We start from the raw sequence: 21,684 nt of genomic DNA on the forward strand, positions 1-21,684 counted from the left end.
GTGATACAAACTCAATAACTTTTTCAACAATAATGAACAGTTTAATTCATCAGATATAGCGTACCAGTATCAGCTGTTTGGGTGGCAAAAGGCTGAGATCTGGCAACCCTTTTGTCCTATCTTCCTACACTGCCATTAATACGTGGACCTCACTATAGTTTAATTTGTGTTTTTATACTGTTATTGTATATAAAAAAAACTTCCCAAAAAAAGAGTGCTATGTTTTATATAATGTTATTTTATAAATAAAAATAAGTAGCCCTGAATACATACGTTTTAAGAATATAAAATACTATACATCAAATAGGCCTATACAAAATGAATGAAAATAGAGTAGTAATAAAATAATATAAAGCTGTGTTTACACCTAATAACACGAGTTATTAACAAAAAGTTATTGATCACTTGACTGAATCGTCAAAATTTTTTTCTTGACAAAAGTTAATACGGTAACTCATGTTTCAAACAGAAAATTCCTTGTTATTAACAAGATCTTGTTATCAATATAATATTGAGTTCCATATGATTTCATTTGACGAGACTATTCATATGATATAACAGCCGGAATAAAAAGCAAAAAAATGTCTTCAAATTTGAATTGAAACATGTGTGTGATCATTAAAATAAATAAATTATCTGAAGAGACAAAGCAGTTGATCGAAGAGCGAGAAAGATTGAATAGAATTTTGAACAAATCAGAAGAAGAAAAGAGGAAACATCAAGATCTCAGAAAAGAAGCTCGGAAAAGAATAAGGAAGGAAATGAAGAATTACGAGGAGAATGTAATTAGAACAATAATGGCCACTTCAGAGTCTACAAAAAGCATCCATGAACTAATAAGCAGTGTTAAGAAGAGATGGATACCAAAGTTGGACACAGAAGATGGAACATCAACAACGGAAAGAGGGAGGATATTAGAACAAGTTACATTGTTCTATGAGAAGCTCTATGAAGAAGGAAATGGAATGGATCATCAGACAGAAAGAAGGAACACTAGAGAAGAGGAGCCAGAACTTCGAGTGCCAGATATATTGGAGCAGGAAATAAAACAAGCCATCAAGCAACTGAAAAAGAACAAGGCGCCTGGAGATGATGACATTACAAACGAAGTGATAATCTCCGGGTTGGATGTGTTAATGAGCACTATAAAATTACTTTTCAACAAAATACTGGAAGAGAAACGAGTGCCCTCAGCCTGGAAAAGAAGCAAAGTAATAATTCTATTCAAAAAAGGATCTCGCTCGGATATTAAAAATTATAGGCCAATCACTCTAACCTCGGCTCTGTACAAGATATTCGCCAGCATAATCAAGAACAGGATAATCAACAAGATCTACGAAAACCACCCCTCAGAACAGGCCGGATTTAGATCAGGTTACTCTACAGCGGATCAATTACAAGCTGCAAACCAAATAATTGAGAAGAGCAATGAGTATAAGATGCCTTTGTACATAGGATTTGTAGATTTCCACAAAGCATTCGATAGCCTTAAGCACTGCGAAATTTGGAATGCGCTGGAGGAGTCGGGTGTTGAAGTGGAAAACATTGAAGTATTGAAAAGCTTGTATGAGGATAATGAAATGTACATCGAGTTGGAGCGAAGAGGAAGGAGTATTAGAGTGAGGAAAGGACTCAAGCAAGGATGTCCATTGTCACCAATCATCTTCAATTGCTGCTTGGACTATGCTTTTCGCCGTTTAAGTTAGGAGAGCAAAGGCTTGTGCATAAATGGCTATCAACTAACCAACTTAAGATTTGCAGATGATGTGATGTTATTGGCAAAAAGTGCGGAAGAGATGAAAGAAATGTTTGATGAACTTATAGAAGCCAGCAAGAAAATTGGTCTGTGTCTGAATGCAGGCAAAACAAGAGTAATGACGAATTCAGACACGGAAAGAATTGATGTTACAGGTGGTAGAATAGAATATGTCAATGAGTATGAGTACTTGGGCCAACTGCTTTCTTTTGAGAACCGAACGGGAAAGGACGTGAGTTTGAGGATAAACAAGGGTTGGAAAAAATATTGGGCACTGAAGAAGATATTCAAGGGCGACTTTTCGAATGAATTGAAAGCCAAATTGCTTCTGAAATGTGTTTATCCAGCTATATTATATGGTGCTCAGACTTGGTCCCTGACGGCTCAATCAGACAAGAGATTGGAGAGAACGCAGACGAAGATGATAAGGAGTATTTTGGGACTACGACTGCATCATAGAAGACGAAACACAGACTTACTGAAGCAGGTGAAGGTGAAATACCTACAAAAAGAAGCTCACCTGATAAAATGGAGATGGGCCGGCCATGTGGCAAGGATGACAGCAGAGCGATGGGCGAAAATATGCACGGAGTGGATACCACGAGATCGGGCCAGAGGGAGATGGGGGAGTCCAGCGTGCCGATGGAGAGACGAGCTCACCCAAAGAGTTGGAGATATGTGGCCGACAATAGCCAGGGACAGAAAGAGATGGGAGAAAATCATCAAGAAATTGTAAATTTGTAAATAGTTATTGAAGTTACTGTCAAGCTGCCAGCACAAAATATCATTACCTCATATGAGAGGCTTTTGTTCTATTTAGAATGTCAATAAAGCTTTATTATTATTATTATTGACGTATGAAGGAGGCTCCTTTTTACTTTCCTTGCCCTATTACCATAGGTAAGGAAAGTATTGCTTTCCAAAAAAAATTAAGGTACCGTAATTTCATGTTTTCTATACGTTTCAAGGTCCCCTGAGTCCAAAAAAATGATTTTTGGGTGTTGGTCTGTGTGTGTGTATGTGTGTGTGTTTGTGTGTATGTGTGTATGTCTGTGAACACGATAACTCCATTCCTAATTAACCGATTTACTTGAAATTTTAAACTTAAGGTCCTTATACCATGAGGATCCGACCATAAGAAATTCAATAAAATCCAATTCAAGATGGCGGAAAAAATGGCGGATAATTACTAAAAAACCATGTTTTTCACGTTTTTCTCGAAAACGGCTCTAACGATTTTCTTCAAATTTATACCATGGATACCTATTTATAAGCCCTATCAACTGACATGAGTCTCATTTCTGGGAAAATTTCAGGAGCTCCGTAATATTCTTGAGAAAAATGGCGGATAATGACTAAAAAACCATGTTTTTCACGGTTTTCTCGAAAACGGCTTTAACGATTTTCTTCAAATTTAAACCATGGATAGCTATTCATAAGCCCTATCAAATAACATGAGTTTTTTTCCTGGGAAAATTGCTGGAGCTCCGTAATATTCTCGAGAAAAATGGCGAATAATATTCTCGAGAAAAATGGCGAATAATTACTAAAAAAACATGTTTTTCACGATTTTCTCAAAAATAACTTGACCGATTTTTTCAAATTCATACCCTGTATAGTTATTTATCAGCTCTATCAACTGGCATGAGTCTCCTTTCTGGGAAACCAATGGGGGGTCCACCCCATCATTGGGAAATGGACTTAGTAACCTCCTTCTCGTGCATGAGTTAGGTAGGTAGCGCAGTTCATAAAAAGAACACATAGTCGAGATATTTCATCTGTAGAACAGCTGTTTTGACGACTTGAAAAAAATGACAACTAAAAAAATCATCGAATTTCACAATTATTCACACAAAGAAAAAGTACTCTGAAAACAATTATACATACACATAAATACAGAAGTCTGATCGTAGTTTCAAATATGAGCAAGGAAAGTTGTGTGAGTGTACCACACCAGATTTTTCCTTGAAATGCAAAATTTCCAAAATGTCGACGCGCAATTAAAAAAGGAACATACCTGTCAAATTTCATGGAAATCTATTACCGCGTTTCGCTGTAAATGCGCAACATATAAACATTTAAACTTTAAGAGAAATGCCAAACCGTCGACTTGAATCTTAGACCTCACTTCGCTCGGTCAACAAAAGTTACCGACTCTCGATGGATAACATAAATCTTGTTAATAACAACGAATTTTCTGTTGAAAACACGAGTTATCAACTTCTTTCATGAGAATTAATAACCCATGTCATCAACTCCGGTGTAAACGCAACTCAACATGATGCTATTAACTTTTGTAATTAACATCAGTTGATAACAAAAATGTTAAAAACTTGTGTTATTAACTCCGGTGTAAACGCAGCTTAGGATGATTCATAATTATGGTAAAATAATTTAATACGTTATATTAGAGGTGAAAATAAGAAAAAAAGTACTTATAAACATATATCCATAAACGCTTAATTAGCGAGCTATACAGAGTGAAAGATTTCGCCCGGAATTCAGTTCCTCTGGTGAAATACACCGATGCTGAATTGTTTGGGGACTAGTTTTTGAAAAATTTATGCTGGATTCATATGGAAAAATTTCTGAAAAACTGAATAAAACTAGTCTGGAAGCTGTAGTGTGAGTAGTTTTTGAGAAAAAAGTTGAAATATGCAAAAAATTCAAGTAGAAAAACACAGACTTCTACGTTTTATGCCCAATAACTTTCTTTAAAGACCAGTAAGCATAATTTTTCAAAAAATTTGCTGTTTAATGAGGAGAGAACTAATAACTGATAAGTTGAAGCTGATTGCAAATAAAATATTCGGTTTTTTATGAAAAGTTTTTTTTTATATGAAAGTAGCATATCTAAATGACATTAAACTTATACCAAAAGACTAGTAGATTATGCCATTAAGCCTGGGAGGAAGCTCGAAGAAGTAGATGATCTCCTATGATTCCTGCCCAAATGTTTACTGAAAACTGATCGGCAAATACCAGCACGTGGAATACAGTCTCTTGGCAATAGAGTATGAACTTTCTGGAGGTGGTATGGATGTAATTGTTGCTCTTTTAGTATCCTCCAAATAATAGATTGATTGACATTTAACTGCACTGACAATTTTCTTGTGTTCTTCTCGGGATGTTCATAAATTTCATTAAGAACTTGTTCTTCTAACTCAACAGTCTTAGTAGATCGGGGTCTGCCTGCATAAATGTGCTCTTTGGATATCAGAGAATCTGTCTCAGACAGACGTTGATGAATAGTGGCAAAAAACCTTGAACTTTGACATACTCGGTAAGGAAAGTTCTCTTGATACAAACGTCTTGCTTCAGTACTATTACAGTAGTGTCCCATTCCATACATTAAATGCATGTCAGCTAATTCGGAGTATGAATAATGTCTAAAATTACCTGCCATTTTTTAAAAAGTTAACACTTAACACAAAAGCAAAGTGAAATGGTTATAAATAACTGGTTAATAGGTTAACAAAAAACACAGCGCGGCTACAGTAGGCCTAACTTACAGTGTGTTTTTTTGTTCAACAGTGAGCTAAAATATTTCTGAAAATAATTTTCAGCTGATAATTTCTTTTAAATATTTTTTCATTTAAAACAAAATAAATCAGCTGTTTTGGTACAGCTGTTCTTAAAATCAATGTTCTATTTGCAATCAGCTACAACCTATGAGTTATTAGTTCTCTCCTCATAAAACAGCAAATTTTGTGGTGTAATGTACTACATACGAATACATTTTATACAACTTTTATCCAAATTTAGTTTACACAGCTTACATAATTCTTTTCAGAATTGAATTCTCCACAATTTTTATTGCAAAAAATTATTTGTTTACTGGTCATTAAAGAAAGTTATTGGGCATTAAACGTAGAAGTCTGTGTTTTCCTACTTGAATTTTTTGCATATTTCAACTTTTTTCTCAAAAACTACTCACACTACAGCTTCCAGACTAGTTTTATTCAATTTTTCAGTTATTTTTTCATATGAATCCAGCATAAGTTTTTCAAAAACTAGTCCCCAACCAATTCAGCATCGGTGTATTTCACCAGAGGAACTGAATTCCAGGCGAAATCTTTCACTCTGTATAGCTCGCTAATGAAGCGTTTATGGATATATGTTTATAGGAACCTTTTTTCTTATTTTCACCTCTACTATCACGTATCAAATTATTTTACCATAATTATGAATCACCCTGTATATATATATATATATATATAATATAACATATATATATAATGCACTCACACATTATTAAGTATCATATTGAAATATGGCTTGACAGTATATACCGTATTTCAATTCACGTTATAAGCAAGTGACAGCAATAAGTGACGTTATAAGTCTCTTGCAAAAAAAATAATAAATAGATAAAAATAAATGTTATTAGCTCAAAACTGAAGGTGTAACTCAATCTAATATGAAGTTACATTATACAGCAGCAAAAAAGAAAAAATTAATCTCCAACACGCATATAACAAGACTTGGTGTCATAACATTGGCAGAAATGTATAGCGTGAGTTCAGTAAAGCTAACGCATAAGGAGACAAATCCTGACTATCATATTATATTGTTTGAAATGGCAGCCAGATGCTATGTAATTGTGTAAACTCTAGTTTGAAATCTATTATTAATATGTCATAAATTTATAGGAAAGTAGATAATTATATCTGTGAAGTATTACTGATAACCCAATTTGTCAACAGCAATTCCAATGTGACGCGGCTGGTCTGCACAACTATACAAATTTCGATCATCTTCTGGAAGAAGGTCGACATCATGAAAAATAAAGCAACTGAATTGACCCGTTTTATTCACTTCAGCAAAGCCCGCATTCATTATCATAGCCTTATTGAATGGTCGTCCATCCTCTGGAAAAAATGCATAATTTTTTACTTTTACAAAAAAATATTTCCATGATCAATTCATGAATAATTCATCACTTTTGTTTGTGGAGAACATAACATTCATGAGTGTTTGCCTTAGGTATGCCTTTTATAACATAAGGTAATGATTTGCAATTATAATCCCTAATCAATCACCCGCATTAGCCAAGCATAGATCTCATGTGGCTTTGTGGGTATCATATTCTCAGCAATAAAATGTTAGATGGTTGAGTATTTTGAAACTGAAGACACATTAAAATCTCATTAAGTTTTCATATCAACACTTGTCTGATCTGCTCAGAACCAAACCTGATTCTAGAGCAAGAAGTGTGGTAAGAACATGCATTCCTAGTTTCCTGTTCACTAGACAGAGTTTTTTAATCAGAGAACCACGAAAAAGTTTATCAATCATTCGTTCACAATGATTTACAGCATAAACTATTTTCATAGATGCAAAATATTTACTTTTCAAATTCAATTCAATTTCAATTTATTTCAAGAAACTAGGATTTATGACTGTGTTTGATGGCCTTTACATCTACAGAAAAATTTTACATATAAAGATAACGAACACTCATTCAATAGGAAATCATGTTCACAATCACCATACAATATTTAGAAATGATTTCATGGTAATGGAACATAAAAGAGAAAAATTTGAACAAAGTCTAGCTTATATGGGATTGAAATTTATGAGGTACCTCCAGAGTAGCATCAGAAGCGAGACGGATAGGGCAAGATTCAAAATCGAGTTTATAAAGTACCTAATAGAGTTAGAAACTTATAGTTTTGAAGAATTTTACCGGGGGAATTAGGGATACAGTATCTAACTTGTTTGTTATTGTTTCTTTCTATATCTTCCTAGTTTTATGTTTAAGAATTAGAAGTATTGTTAAATGAGATGACGCATTCATGTACAATAGACATGTCTTGAATAAAGAGATTGATTGATTGCCAAAAAATTTTTTCTATTCAATAATAAATATAGTGATGAAGACTTTGAGTAGACCTAGGATGAACTGTATTGTTTCTTCGTGGATTTCAAGGGAGCGTACTGTAGTGTAGACAGAGTGGCTTTATTTTTCAAACTGAGTGTGTCAACAAAATTTATAGCGATTTTCGGAAGTTATACCAAATTACGATGTCCACCGTCTGGCATGGGTAATGTGGAAATTTCACAGATTATTTTGTAACTAAAAATGGATTAAAACAAGGTTGCGTGTTGTCCCCGTTGCTGTTCACGCTCTTTTCAAATGACTTGAGTGAGTTTATTGGTGGAGGTCTAATGTTGGTGAGAAGCTAATCAATTCGCTGTTATATGCTGATGACGTAGTTTTGATGTCTGAGAATCCTAGAAAGCTGCAATCAATGATAAATGAGTTGAAGGCATATTGTGTGAGGTTGAATCTCACAGTAAATATAACAAAATCCAAAATAGCCATTTTCAGAAGAGGAGGGAGATTAGGAGAAATAGATAGTGAAGTGGTAATATGGTCATGCAGCATCCAGATTTATAATTAATAGTGTGTGGCGTAAATTCTATTCAAATGATGAAGTACCTCTATCGATAAAATGGGGAATTTTTGAATCCATAAGTAGAGCTGTCTTGGTAACTTCTCAGGTATGCGGATATGAGGAGAGAGAAGAACTAAAATTATTTATCAGGTTCTCGTGAAGAAAATGTTTGGATTGCCTATTAATAGACCAAATCATATTATCTTCTATTTAGAGACTAGGAAGAACATGATGTGGCTGTAGACGTTAAAGACTCATATTACATAATGTATTGATCTCATTTGAGCTGCCAGTTAGCCGATATCGAGCAGCGATATATCGAAACAGATAATAGATTTAGGGTTAGATTGTAGGTTTATATAATAGATAAGTGTGGCTGGTATGCCGAATGAAGAAGGATATTGGGTGAGTTGGATATTGAACTGCCGATAACAGCGGACAACTGGCGAGCAGTGAACTTCAGGCAGGGGTGGGAGGCAACGTGGGAGCGGGCATTGACAAAAATAAAAGCGAAAGTCAAAGATAAATGGCTTGAAAGACGAGAGCCGTCACAGTTTCATAGGGTTTATGCAGCTTTGGAAATTGACGATAAGACCAAAGATTGCATAAATGATGGAACTAGACGGAATGTTATTGCGATGAGTTTTAAAGCCAGAGGAGGATTATTCTCACTAAATCATGGACCGCACAGAGAGGAGCTGATAGGTATTTGTTCTATTTTGAATAGCCGAGAAACGGAAAATACCTATCATTTTATAGTTGTTGTTCTATATTGAACGAAATGAGAAATAAATATCTGAAAAAGCGACAATATATAGATAAGAGACAGTGATTGATTATCTTTACGGAAAATGTTAGTCGAGCTTAGTGGGATATTTGTCAGAGGCCTTGAGGTATAGGCGAGGGTTAATTGCAGAGTTCAATTTTAATAAACAAAGGGGGGAAAAGCATTGACTAGAGATTATTCCATCACCTATGTATAATATAGAGTATTCGTATTATGAAAGTCCCTAGAGTATGATATAAGTCATTTTACCTATTTTGGTAGAATTTTATTCCTGTATTGAAAGAACGTCTATTTTTAATTTTTTACTTTCCTTGCCCTATTACCATAGGTAAGGAAAGTATTGCTTTCCGAAAAAAATTAAGGTACCCCAATTTCCAAATTTCTATACGTTTCAAGGTCCCCTGAGTCCAAAAAAGTGGTTTTTGGGTATTGGTCTGTATGTATGTATGTGTGTGTGTGTGTGGTGTGTGTGTGTGTGTGTGTGTGGTGTGTGTGTGTGTGTGTGTGTGTGTGTGTGTGTGTGTGTGTGTGTGTGTGTGTGTGTGTGTGTGTGTGTGTGTGTGTGTGTATGAGTGTATATGTACAATATAAGGATCCGACACGAACAATTTCGATCTGATGCAATTCAAGATGGTGGATAAAATGGTGAAAATGTTGTCAAAAACAGGGTTTTTGCGATTTTCTAGAAAACGGCTCCAACGATTTTGATTAAATTCATACTTAAAATAGTCATTGATAAGCTCTATCAACTGCCACAAGTCACATGTCTGTAAAAATTTCAGGACCTCCGCCCCATCTATGCAAAGTTCAATTATAGATTCCCAATTATCAGGCTTTAGATACAATTTAAACAAAAAATTCCAAGTGGAAAAGATTGAGCATGAAAATCTCTTCAATTAATGTTCAGTATAATTTTCACCTAAAATTGAAAATAAGCTCGAAATTCGAGAAAATGTTATTATTTCAATTACAAACTGTTGGCAACTTTTGATTCTATTAGATCATTCACTATGAAGAGATAGCTATCTTTGTGTGTCTCCAGCCTTATTGTCCTGTCACCAGCTGGCTTGGATCTTTGAATAGTAGACTTGAGATACGTGGGAACACTAGCGTCAGGTGATAAATTTTCATAACGGCAAGGAAAGTTGTGTGAGTACGCCACACCAGATTTTTAATTTTCTTAGAAAGGGTTTGAAGCTTTAATTATTATGCAACTTATAAAAACATTCATTAGTTTCATTATTGAAAGAAGTAATTATTATTATCAGCGTTTTTTTTGCTTTGTTATGTTTTTATTATTTATTAATGCAGTGTATAGCCTAGATGTACAAAGTGGATAGTTTTGTTTTGATTTTATATTTTTCAAAGATTAATACTAGGTACCGTACTTGTAATAGTAACGTTTTTCGGAGGAGACGATAAGTCGTCGGTCCGACTACCTAAAAGGTATTCGTGATCTCTCATCATCATCCCTCTCACTCATTACCCACGCACAAGCCTAAGAGCTTATGTGGATATCACCCTCAGTATTATTACCGTATTATTAAATAGAACTATGACGTACTTAATATATTGCTATGACGTTGACAAATTTTCTTTGTTCAAATTTTTAATTTGTGAGTAGAAGCGTGTTCACTCACACTTGATTATTTCTATTTAGGTACTCATTTATTTCATTTTGGTATCATTTATCAGTATCTTTAAATATTGAAACAGTTTGAGATATCAATGTGCGGGTTTCGCCATAAATTTTCTTTTGAAATTCTGTATCGAAATCATGACTGTATCGCACGACCAGATGTTCCCATTTGAAAAAATGAAGTTGGATTCAAATCAATAAGCTGAATTCGAAATGAAGTTGGATTCATATGAAGGATCCAAGATTGCGGACAAAAGTTTTGAAGCGAAAGAAAGTAGTTTTTTCAATTCGAATAGGATCTCCATGGAACCTTCTGTTATATCATACTTGTAAAAGAAATATTTAGCTGTTTCCATAATAATTCTCACCAACTCTGTATAATTACAAGTCTGCGGATTTCAGAGATCAATACAACAGTTCGTGAGCGAGTTCTCCAACCCAGGAGGTTACTGCTAGTTTATTAGTGTCGTGTTGGAGTTATCATTCAGCCACATTGACGCTCTGTCTACCCGAAAGTTTCTCAGTATTTTGTTAAAAAATGTGTACATAAAGACATAAATATAGTTAATTGAGAATTGTGTTAATTCGAATTAAAATATGATCGAGTTTATCAATAACCCGGCTGACGGCTTCGGCTATGCCTACAGAACGTTTTTTACTTTGTAATTTGTGTGCAGAGAGGAAAATATACTGCGAGAATGATTTTTTAATTTTGTTTCTTTTTAACTAGGTACCTTTTTGAGTTGCATAATTTTCATTTTCTGTTGTTATATTTTAAAAGTGCATATAAAGTTCTAGCCTATTCTATTCTATTAACTTTTTAAATATTTGAGGGTTTACATCTATTAAGATATAACTTATTAGCAAAAAAAAATTTGATTAACTTGAAGACATTATTAACATTTTGAATAGAATGAGGACTATTTCATAATTTCTTGTGGAATTATTATTTATAGCATTTGGCATATAAATTCTTTATTTATTTTATTTATAGGCTATTCATTTCTCTTGATTTTTATTGTTCTCTCTATTACTCTATTTATTTAGCTATATTTTAACAATTTCGCAGGTGTTCCAATAATTATTTTGATAGGAATTCCTTCAAATAAATCCTTACACAGTTGACTAAAGCAGTTTGGAGGTGTAGCATATAGTAAGTATACATGCAATCTTCAGAAAAAAATTGAGTGAAAACTTTGGTACCTACCTTTTTGATCAACGACAAATATGCCATAACTGTTCTGCTGGCGTTGCAGGAATGGATGCAAGTGCCTCAGCAGAGCTCTGAGATGCTCATCTCGGTCGTGGCAAGGAACTATTATAGCTATATGATGTCTTGCCGTGCAATTGTTGGGCTGCCAAGAGCCTCCCAAGGCTGGCAGTGCTTCAACCATTTTCAGTTCATCCTCCACATTGGAAATAGATTCTGGTATAACATGCGTTGGTTTGAATTCTCCTCCTTCAATAATGAAACATTACTGTGTTGTGTATCCATGCTTTTCCACTATTAATCTCAAATTTGATAAAAACACACTTTCGAGGGGATAAAGTTTCCACAGCCCGAAGATGACCCATAATAGGTCGCAACATCGTCACTGCAAAAAAGTAAGCTTTTCACTTCGAAAGCGTGTTTTTTTAATTCATTGAAACATTAATTCAGATTATTTCCAAATATTATATCCCAATGTACCTAGAATACATATAGAAATAGAAATGTATTCTAGGTAGGTACATTGTTATAGCCTATATTTTATAAGACATTATTCTATATCCTAGCTTATGACGTGTGATAAATTTATCAAAGAATAATAATATTTCAAAGTAGTCTATTCCTCATTACGAGTTGAAAAATGATTCTTGGTATTAGTATTGCAGCTCAGTATTGCGCTAGAACTCGTAGAGAACGGACGTATAGTGGAGTAGTAATAGTGTAGTGTAGAAGTAGTGAGTCAGCAGTTGTTTGTTCGCGATTAAAAGTGGAACAAAAATATTGCATCGAGTATCGGTCGTCAACCGCGGTATTTTATGCAAGCAAAGCGACCTGCTTTTCGCGGCGGTAATATAGCTCCGTTCGCGTTTCCGTGTGCGTGAGTGTTGATTACGAGTGCTGTTTGAAATGTATGGTAGCGAAATCGCACTATGTCCGACTTAGTGAAGCCACCAAGTTTTCCTGCATCAGAGCAAGAAGAAAGGGAAGCCACTAACGAGAGCATGGACACCAACAACATGGCAAATACACCAGAGATCCAGTGTTCACCGGATCAATACATAAAAGCAAATAAACTCAAATCTTCAGCCGAGCAGGTACTTTTCATCGCCTGGAAGGAATCTGATGAGAAGAGGAAGGAGCTAGAGAGAAGCAACGCCGAACTCTTGCAAAAAATGCAGGATTTGGAAAAAAGATTTCTCAATATTGAGATAAAGATCCATAGCCCACAGCCTACTAGCTCAGCAGCCGAGAACTACTCGACAAATGAAGAAGAATTGGCTAAAGAAACTGAATGGATCAGAACTCATACTAAGCGGGCTACCAAGAAGAGGAAGCTTAGCACCCCATCGCCAGAAATCAAAAATGAGTCTGCAAAAAAGAAGCAACAAAATTTGAATAATAAAATCACTCCTGTGGAAAAACCAATCAGTGAGGAGGAGAAGAGGAAGAAGAAAGAAATGCCACCACCGCCAATCATTGTGGATGGTATTAAGAATCTGAATGTACTTCTTACGAGTTGAAAAAAGTGTCACCAGCTGACAAATTTAGGATTAAACTGTTAAGTAAAGAAACATTTAAAGTAAATGCAGTTGATTCGGAAACTTATCGGAATATTACCAGAGAATTGATTAAAGATGGGCTCAACTGGCACTCCTATGAAGATAAACCAAGTCGAGACCAATAAGAGTGATGATTAAAAAGCTTCATCACTCTTGTAGTACAGAAATGATTCTGGAAGATTTGAAAGTAAGAGGATTGAAAGTTCTAGAAGTTTTAAACAAGCTGAGGTGGAAGACAAGAGAACCATTAGATATGTTCATGGTATCATTCAGCGCGGAAGAAGATATAAAAACAGTATTTGAATTGAAAAATATACTTGGCTGTAGAGTGGAAGTTGAAGCATTGAAGAAGGCCAATCTGATACCGCAATGCAAACGTTGCCAAGCATACGCCACACTCAAAAATATTGTAACAAGGAGCCTATAGTCCAGGCGCTGGCTTACATTGAGCATACATGAGAGAGGCAGAGAATTTGACTTCGGATTATTGTTAGGGGGTCTTTAGTGTATATGAAACTCGATGTCGTCACGTCCCAGGGTGGTCGACAGATTGGTGGGAGGGGGTAAGTTGTAAAAAACGCGCGCTTATGAAATCGCCTGTCCTGCAGTTACTATTCATAGTACAGCTTTGACTTTTTTCTCAATATTATGTACTTATAACTGGCTTTCAATGTGGTCCTCTACATTTTTGCGATAAACCGCATAGTTTTTCCGCAAAAAAATAAAATATCTCGAAAAATGTATTTTTTTATTATGGACTTTTTGTTATTTCTTGAATATTTAAGTCGTTAGCCGACTTAGAGGAAAAGGTTCCCAATAAACGTTGTAGGCCGTTTCTTCCTGAATTCAATGATATATATAAGGCTTTCCTAAAATGGCTGATACTATATAAATAAATCTTAGTATGTTGACATCATTATGGGATATCACTGGAGATTGTGAAGAAAGACATCGAAGGAAGTAAAACAAGAATAATGAGAGATAAGAATGATATCCAGGAGCATAACCTTCTCACGAGAACATTACATTTTTCTTCATGACTCTGATGGACAACAGAATCTGCATAATGTTATCAATGGTCTGGAAGCAAGTGAAGAAGTGTGTGATTCTCTTTTGAATGTATAAAGAAATAGTTATTCGGTCTTCAACGATTTTTATCTGAGCATAGTTGTGGCAAATTGTACGAGTAAAAGTGTATTCTCACCTATAAAAAGAAACAGAGTTCTGTCATTCTCCACGATGCAATCAAACAAAAAATCCTAGTCTTAGTTCATTCTAGAACAAAAAGATCTGATCTCTGTATTTTTACTAGGTAGCTGTTTAAATATAATTCAGCATTGAAGTTTTAGTGCAGTATGCATTTCTACAATAACCGCAATCTCTGTCAACATCTGATGGATATTTGAAAAAAACGCTTAATCTCACTTGGCCCATGAAATAATTACAGTAGTGGAACTAGTTGTGGATTTGACTAGATCCTTAAATATCGTTGACAAATTCGCATAATGATGACATGGCTCTCCTGAATTCAACTCCTACTTCACTTTTCAAAACTTTCAATACGCTGCAAGATTATGGAAACTGTGATGAGAAGAGTTATGAAAATTCTCAATGAAGATGGAGTGATACAGGTGGACATAGTTTTTCATGTCTATAGTCTAAATTCAAAAAAAGGTAGTGAACATACTAGAAGCAGCAGAGTAAAAGAATCACTCCAATAATATGCTCTCCAAACCATCGAGACTTGATTTTTAAATCTGTGGCAGAGATTTATTAATGTAACATGCAATAATCTATAAAGGAATAATCCATACGTTAGCTACGTGCAGGTATACATCCATTCATTCATTTGTGGATGGAATTATAAATCATATAAATATGTTTGGGAAAGATTAACAGGCATGGCCCAAAACTATTACAACTATGGGAACTATGGGAACATTCTATTCCCAAATTTTGATACTGAATAACTTGTTACCATTTCAAAACAGTCTGAACGGGGATACCATAATGGATGAATCAATCAAAAGTTAGTGAAATACCATTATAATAATCTGTTAGAAATAATTTGAATGAATATTATATTGGATATACTTTCTCGAAAGTTCACAACAAACTGAAGATTCACGAAAGTTTAACATTTTCATATTGAACATAATTATTATGATAATGAATGGATGATGAATTCCATTTCCACCATAAAGAACTAAGAAATTCCACAAACATTTCTTGGAAATTAACTGACCACTATACCGTATCAAGTAAGCGTGGCCAGTGTGTAATTAATAATGTAGCCTGAAGCGCATCACAATAAATTAATTTAAAATAAAAACAATAAAACATGAACACATATAAATATTATCATTTTCTATCTTAATATATTTCTTGAAACCCAAGTTTCGTTTATTTCAGACAGTCATTTCTTAGTTTCCTTGCAGAATGAGATGAAGTTTGTAATTTTGACCATAATTTGTATATTATGATGAGAATTATCAATCATTGAGGCTTGAGAGTTGAAAAATCGTGTTCAGCGACCGAAAATACATAAGATAGCGTTTCTGAAATACATAATTTGAAAGCATAGAATAGTAGGAGCGATGCGATAGACAGGCCACTACGCGCATTAATCATGGGGGAGGACCGCGCCGCAGCGTAACAGTGCTACTTATCCCCCTCCCACCGCCGCATCTATGATCGTAACCCCCAAACTATATATATCATTGAATTCAGGAAGAAACGGCCTACAACGTTTATTGGGAACCTTTTCCTCTAAGTCGACTAACGACTTAAATATTCAAGAAATAACAAAAAGTCCATAATAAAAAAATACATTTTTCGAGATATTTTATTTTTTTGCGGAAAAACTATGCGGTTTATCGCAAAAATGTAGAGGACAACATTGAAAGCCAGTTATAAGTACATAATATTGAGAAAAAAGTCAAAGCTGTACTATGAATAGTAACTGCAGGACAGGCGATTTTATAAGCGCGCGTTTTTTACAACTTACCCCCCTCCCACCAATCTGTCGACCACCCTGGGACGTGACGACATCGAGTTTCATATACACTAAAGACCCCCTAACAATAATTCGAAGTCAAATTCTCTGCCTCTCTCATGTATGCTCAATGTAAGCCAGCGCCTGGACTACTAGGTGTGTTAAGTGTGCAGGTAAACACCAAACAAAGGAATGTTCGAAACCCAACGATGCTCTACCAAAATGTATTCATTGCGGTGAAGCACATCCAGCCAGCTGTCGAGGTTGCACTGTTGCAATCGAATTGCAAAAAATCAGGAATTCTACTAAAACAAAAACTATTGCAGATTCACGAAAGAAAATCATTCAAAATATCCCACCAAGAATCACGGAAAATACAGAAGCTCACAATCCAAACAATGGTAGTGCAGTTAAGAAATTGACTTTCGCCCAGATTGTCTCAAAAGAAAATAGATCGAAATTGGAAGAGCCAAAAAGTGAAGTGGAAGAAGGCACCAATAATATTTGCAGCTAATCTTGGCAAAACTGGATAGACAAGAGCAAATAATCACCTCTCTACAATCTAAATTTCAGAAGTTAGAACAGAGTAGACTACTGAAATTCAAATGATTCATTCACTGGATTGTTACAACGGCAACAGGAGTTAGAAGTAGTTCTAGACATAGAAAAAATAGATATATGTCTTATATCTGAAACTCACTTTACAAATCAATCGTTTATCAAATTCAAAGGCTTTAAGATCTATCATGCTTTACATCCCAGCAATGTCGCGAGGGGTGGGAGTGCCATCATTATCAGAGACAATCTACAACATCATGAAGAAGTGAAACATGAAAGTGATAGAATTCAATTGATAGGTGTAGCAGTTCAAGCAGTAAATTATAACTTTGTTGTTGCAGCTATTTACTGTCCTCCATATATTCCATCAGAAGAGAGGAGAATTCGACATTGCTTGATATGTTAGGAGAAAAATTCATTCTTGGTGGTGATTTCAATGCAAAGCACGCGCATTGGGGATCGCGCTTAACAACTCACAAGGGAAGACAGCTCTTCGAAGCAATGAAAGAGATGAGGTGTGAAGCTCTTTCAACTGGTAAACCAACCTACTGGCCCACCGATACGAGGAAAATCCCAGATCTCATAGATTTCTTCCTGACAAAAAATATATCAGTTAATTATTTGCATTTAGAGGATAGTTTCGACCTTAATTCCGACCACTCCCCCATCATTATGACTCTGAGTGATTCAATTCTACGGAAGGAAAATACTTGTCCAGCGTTAGCAAATAGCCGCACTGATTGGGATGGCTTCCAACAGATGCTGGAGGAAAGAATAGAATTGAACTCACATTAAGGAACGAAGAACATAATATTGATCGGGAGTTGGAGAAGTTTGTGACTGATATCCAACAGGCAGCATGGTGTAATACCCCACAAATCAGAAGAAGAACCACTGGAAATAATCACCCTGCGGAAATCAGAGAATTGATTGTTGAAAAACGAAGAGCTAGAAGGAGATGGCAGCAATCACGTTCCCCCCAAGACAAAAGAGTTTTGAACAATTTAACTCAAGAACTAAGGCGAGAGATTCAATGTATCAAGGAAGAATCAATTAATAGTTACTTGAGAAACTTGACAGCAGAATTCAGCACGGACTACTCACTCTGGAAGGCAGCTAAAAAAATAAAACGAACCATTCAACAATCTCCTCCTCTCAGAAAGCAGGACAGACAATGGGCGAGGAGTAGTGATGAAAAGGCACAGACATTTGCGGATCATCTTGTAAACGTTTTCCAGCCAATCAACTCAGGTGAAGACGAAACTTTAGAAGCGGATGAGAATATCTTACAGCCGAATCAAGAAATAATGCGTGTCACAGTAGAAGAAGTGAAAAGAGAAATAAGAAATCTGAATAACAAAAAACCCCTGGATTTGACATGATAACCGGCTCAGTCCTCAAACACCTACCAAGGAAAGCAATAGTGAAATTAACAAAAATTTTGAATGCTTCTTTCAGACTAAAATTCGTACCAGGAATATGGAAAGTAGCAGAGGTTATAATGCTACTGAAGCCAGGTAAAGAGCCACATGAAGTATCATCATATAGGCCAATATCATTGTTACCGGTCCTATCCAAGTTGTTTGAAAGGATTTTACTTAGTAGGCTAAAACCAATAATTGAGAGACAGCACATACTTCCAAATCATCAATTTGGCTTCAGAGTGAAACACTCAACAATAGATCAAGTGCATCGGATTATAAATGTAATAGAGAAGTGCTTAGAAGAGAAAAAAATTTGCTCAGCAGCTTTCCTTGATATAGGGCAAGCTTTTGATAAAGTATGGCATGAAGGTCTCATTTTCAAGCTCATAAAAGTGCTACCAAAGCAATATACAGATATATTACAATCCTATCTCACTGACAGATACTTTAGGGTCAGGCATGAAAGTTCATATTCTGATTTGAAGGAAATTAAAGCAGGAGTTCCTCAAGGCAGTGTTCTGGGACCAGTTCTTTACCTACTCTATACCAGCGATATTCCCAGCCTTGATGAGAATACTACAGCAACATTTGCAGACGACACAGCCATATTATCAGTAGACAGTAATATACATATTGCAACAGAGAAACTACAGAGATCCATCAACAAAATTCAAGATTGGACTAGAAAGTGGAGAATGAAATTGAATGAAACAAAGTCGATTCACATCAATTTTACCAATAAGAAGGACCTGCCCATACCAATAACTATCAACAACCAAGTTGTACCATATGCTAATGATGCCAAGTATCTAGGTATGACCTTGGACGCAAAGCTTCAATGGAAGGCCCATGTCAAGAAGAAGAGAGAAGAGCTTGGAATAAAATATAAAAAGCTGTATTGGCTGATCGGAAGAAACTCTGTCCTTTCAATCCGAAACAAAGTACTTCTGTACAAACAGATATTAAAGCCAGTATGGACGTATGGTATACAACTTTGGAGGTGTACCAAGAAAGCAACATCAATATCATTCAACGTTTTCAAAACAAAGTGCTAAGGAACATTGTGGATGCTCCTTGGTATGTCAGGAACAGCGATCTTCATAGAGACCTTCACGTCGATCTGGTATCCACCGAGATCCAGAGGCATGCGGAGAGGCACGAGGGGCGACTGCACCAACATGACAACGTCGAGGCGATCCAGCTGCTAGACAATGGAGGGTTGGTGCGGAGGCTCAAAAGGAGGAAACCGTTTGAACTAGTGTAGTGCTTGTTCAAGTAGTGTCCAGTGAAAGAGCAAAGCAGTGATTGAGTGAATCTAGCTTCTATAGTGCAGTCAATAAGTGAACATATTAATTAAACAATAGCAGTAAGAGTTTCTAATGAGAAATTCACTGTTCAATTTTTCAAGTAGTAATTTAGGATAGAAAAAATTAGCTCATTAGTCTTTAGACTAGATGGCTATAGTATTGACCAATAGAAAAAAAAAGTATTGCAGCTAGACGACTAGCAATACAACAATAGCTTAAAACATTTACTGGATAAGCTACAACTATTGCTATTATTTGTCTAGCTGTAAATTATTGTTTAATCTGTTTACACTGTATGATTCAATATTGATAACCTACTGTTCAATTATACTGTTTTTATAGAAAGTAGTCTTCATCAGCTTCTACATGAAAAAATTGGTTGGATTAATTGGATTTACTTACTCAAATGTGGTGAAACAAGGGGACAAAGACCCTTTTCATTGGAGCTTGAAACATTCCCATTCTTTGCCAAAAGATTATGATCACCAAAGGTTCCAGTGGCTATGGTTTCCTCATTTCCATTGATGCTTCCATTTGAGTATTTGGATTGATGATCAATAATAAATATCTGCTGATGCACAATCGTAATTTTCAAGTAGATGTAATAAAGAAGGACACATCCAGCCAACAGAATTGGGGCTGATCTAACTAGAAGAGATTTTCGAGAGAATGCTGAGAAACGTTTATTCACTGAAACAAAGAAAAATATCACAGGTTAAAATATGCAATTGATTGAAATTTGGATGTTTTGAATTGAAGGTAAATCAACAAAACATTTGATAATGGTAAAATAGATAGGAAACGTTGGGGCTGAAAGAAAATTTCTTCAATCATATATTAGTTTTGTACTGGTAAAATGTTTTTGTTCAAGGTCTAAAGTGGAAATAATATGCACAACATTCTCAGAAATATTTCCATGAACTAAATTTATAGAGAGATGTAATGGATTAACTATTTTGAAAAAAATGTTCTGCACTACCTTTTTGATATGCAACCTACACTGTTTAGGGAATCAACATAAATTTAACACAAGAAACTAAGAAGTAGGTCTATATAGGAACATTAATGATTTTAAAATATACATTTTAAATTTATTGGTAGCTCGAAGTTCGATTTTTATCCAGTAATCCAACTCAGTTTCAAATAAGAATCAGACTTTAAAAATATATAAGTATAATATAGATAAATAAAGTATAAATGACTTAAGAATGAATAAAATCTTATCAGACTCACCCATTTTCAATGCTGAGACTCAATCCGGAATCAGTGGTGCTGTGTAGGATCATCAGAATAAAACCGACTAATCCGAAAAAAATATGAGTTGGTTTATAATGTGTTTGCAAAGTATCCAGTTATGAGTGTGCTATATAAGTTGACGTTTGAAATTTTACAATTTAAATGAATCAAACAAAAAGGCATCAGCTACTCTCTCTGAATTTTAACATATATGTACAGTGAACGATACTGTAGTTAATGTGTTCAGAAATAAACTATGATTTGAATAGTGTGGAACCGAATAATCCATCCTCATTATCATAAGCGTCATTGACGAATCAATGTGAATAGAAGATTAGATAGCTTCAGATACATGTGGCATAAATTGATCGGTGTTTTCTAGGCCTATTATGTGTATGCAGCAAGAAGCCGCAAAGGATTACCTATTCTTCTTCTTAAGGTGCCTGTCCGTTTCGAACGTTGGCGATCATATTGGCTATGATGACTTTGTTAGTTGCGCTCCGGAACAATTGAATGGAGGTTTTTCCAAACCAGGCTCTCAGGTTGGCCAGCCAGGATATTCTTCTTCGACCTGGGGCTCTCCTGCCTTCTATTTTGCCCTGCAGTATGGTCTGCAATAGCTCATATCTGCCCCTATTGCGCATTATGTGGCCCAAGTATTGCAACTTCCTGAATTTTATGATGTTAACCAGTTCTGGGGCCATATTCATCCTCCTCAACACCTCCTGATTGGTAATTCTATCAGTCCATGGTATCCTCAGGATTCTCCTATACAGCCATAACTCAAATGCTTGGAGCTTTGCTACTGTGCT

General features: G+C 35.4%; 1 protein-coding gene across 2 annotated transcripts in view; it reads right to left on the reverse strand.

The window, feature by feature from the left end:
* LOC111043540 (beta-1,4-galactosyltransferase 4) overlaps positions 1–21,274 on the reverse strand; it is a 48,095-nt gene extending 26,821 nt beyond the window's left edge. Inside the window, exons 1-4 of one of the 2 annotated variants that reach the window (XM_039425272.1) lie at positions 20,870–21,115; positions 20,039–20,326; positions 11,791–12,042; positions 6,441–6,627 (exon numbers count right to left, since the gene is read on the reverse strand). In XM_039425272.1, coding sequence (XP_039281206.1) covers positions 6,441–6,627; positions 11,791–12,042; positions 20,039–20,326; positions 20,870–20,873 — 731 coding nt within the window. In that variant the 5' untranslated portion in view covers positions 20,874–21,115. Of the gene's footprint in view, positions 1–6,440; positions 6,628–11,790; positions 12,043–20,038; positions 20,327–20,869 lie in introns of both variants that reach the window. The other variant, XM_039425273.1, reaches the window with a different exon arrangement.
* Positions 21,275–21,684: the final 410 nt, after the last annotated feature.

This window comes from Nilaparvata lugens, chromosome 3, assembly GCF_014356525.2.
Source record: "Nilaparvata lugens isolate BPH chromosome 3, ASM1435652v1, whole genome shotgun sequence".
Lineage (NCBI taxonomy): Eukaryota > Metazoa > Arthropoda > Insecta > Hemiptera > Delphacidae > Nilaparvata > Nilaparvata lugens.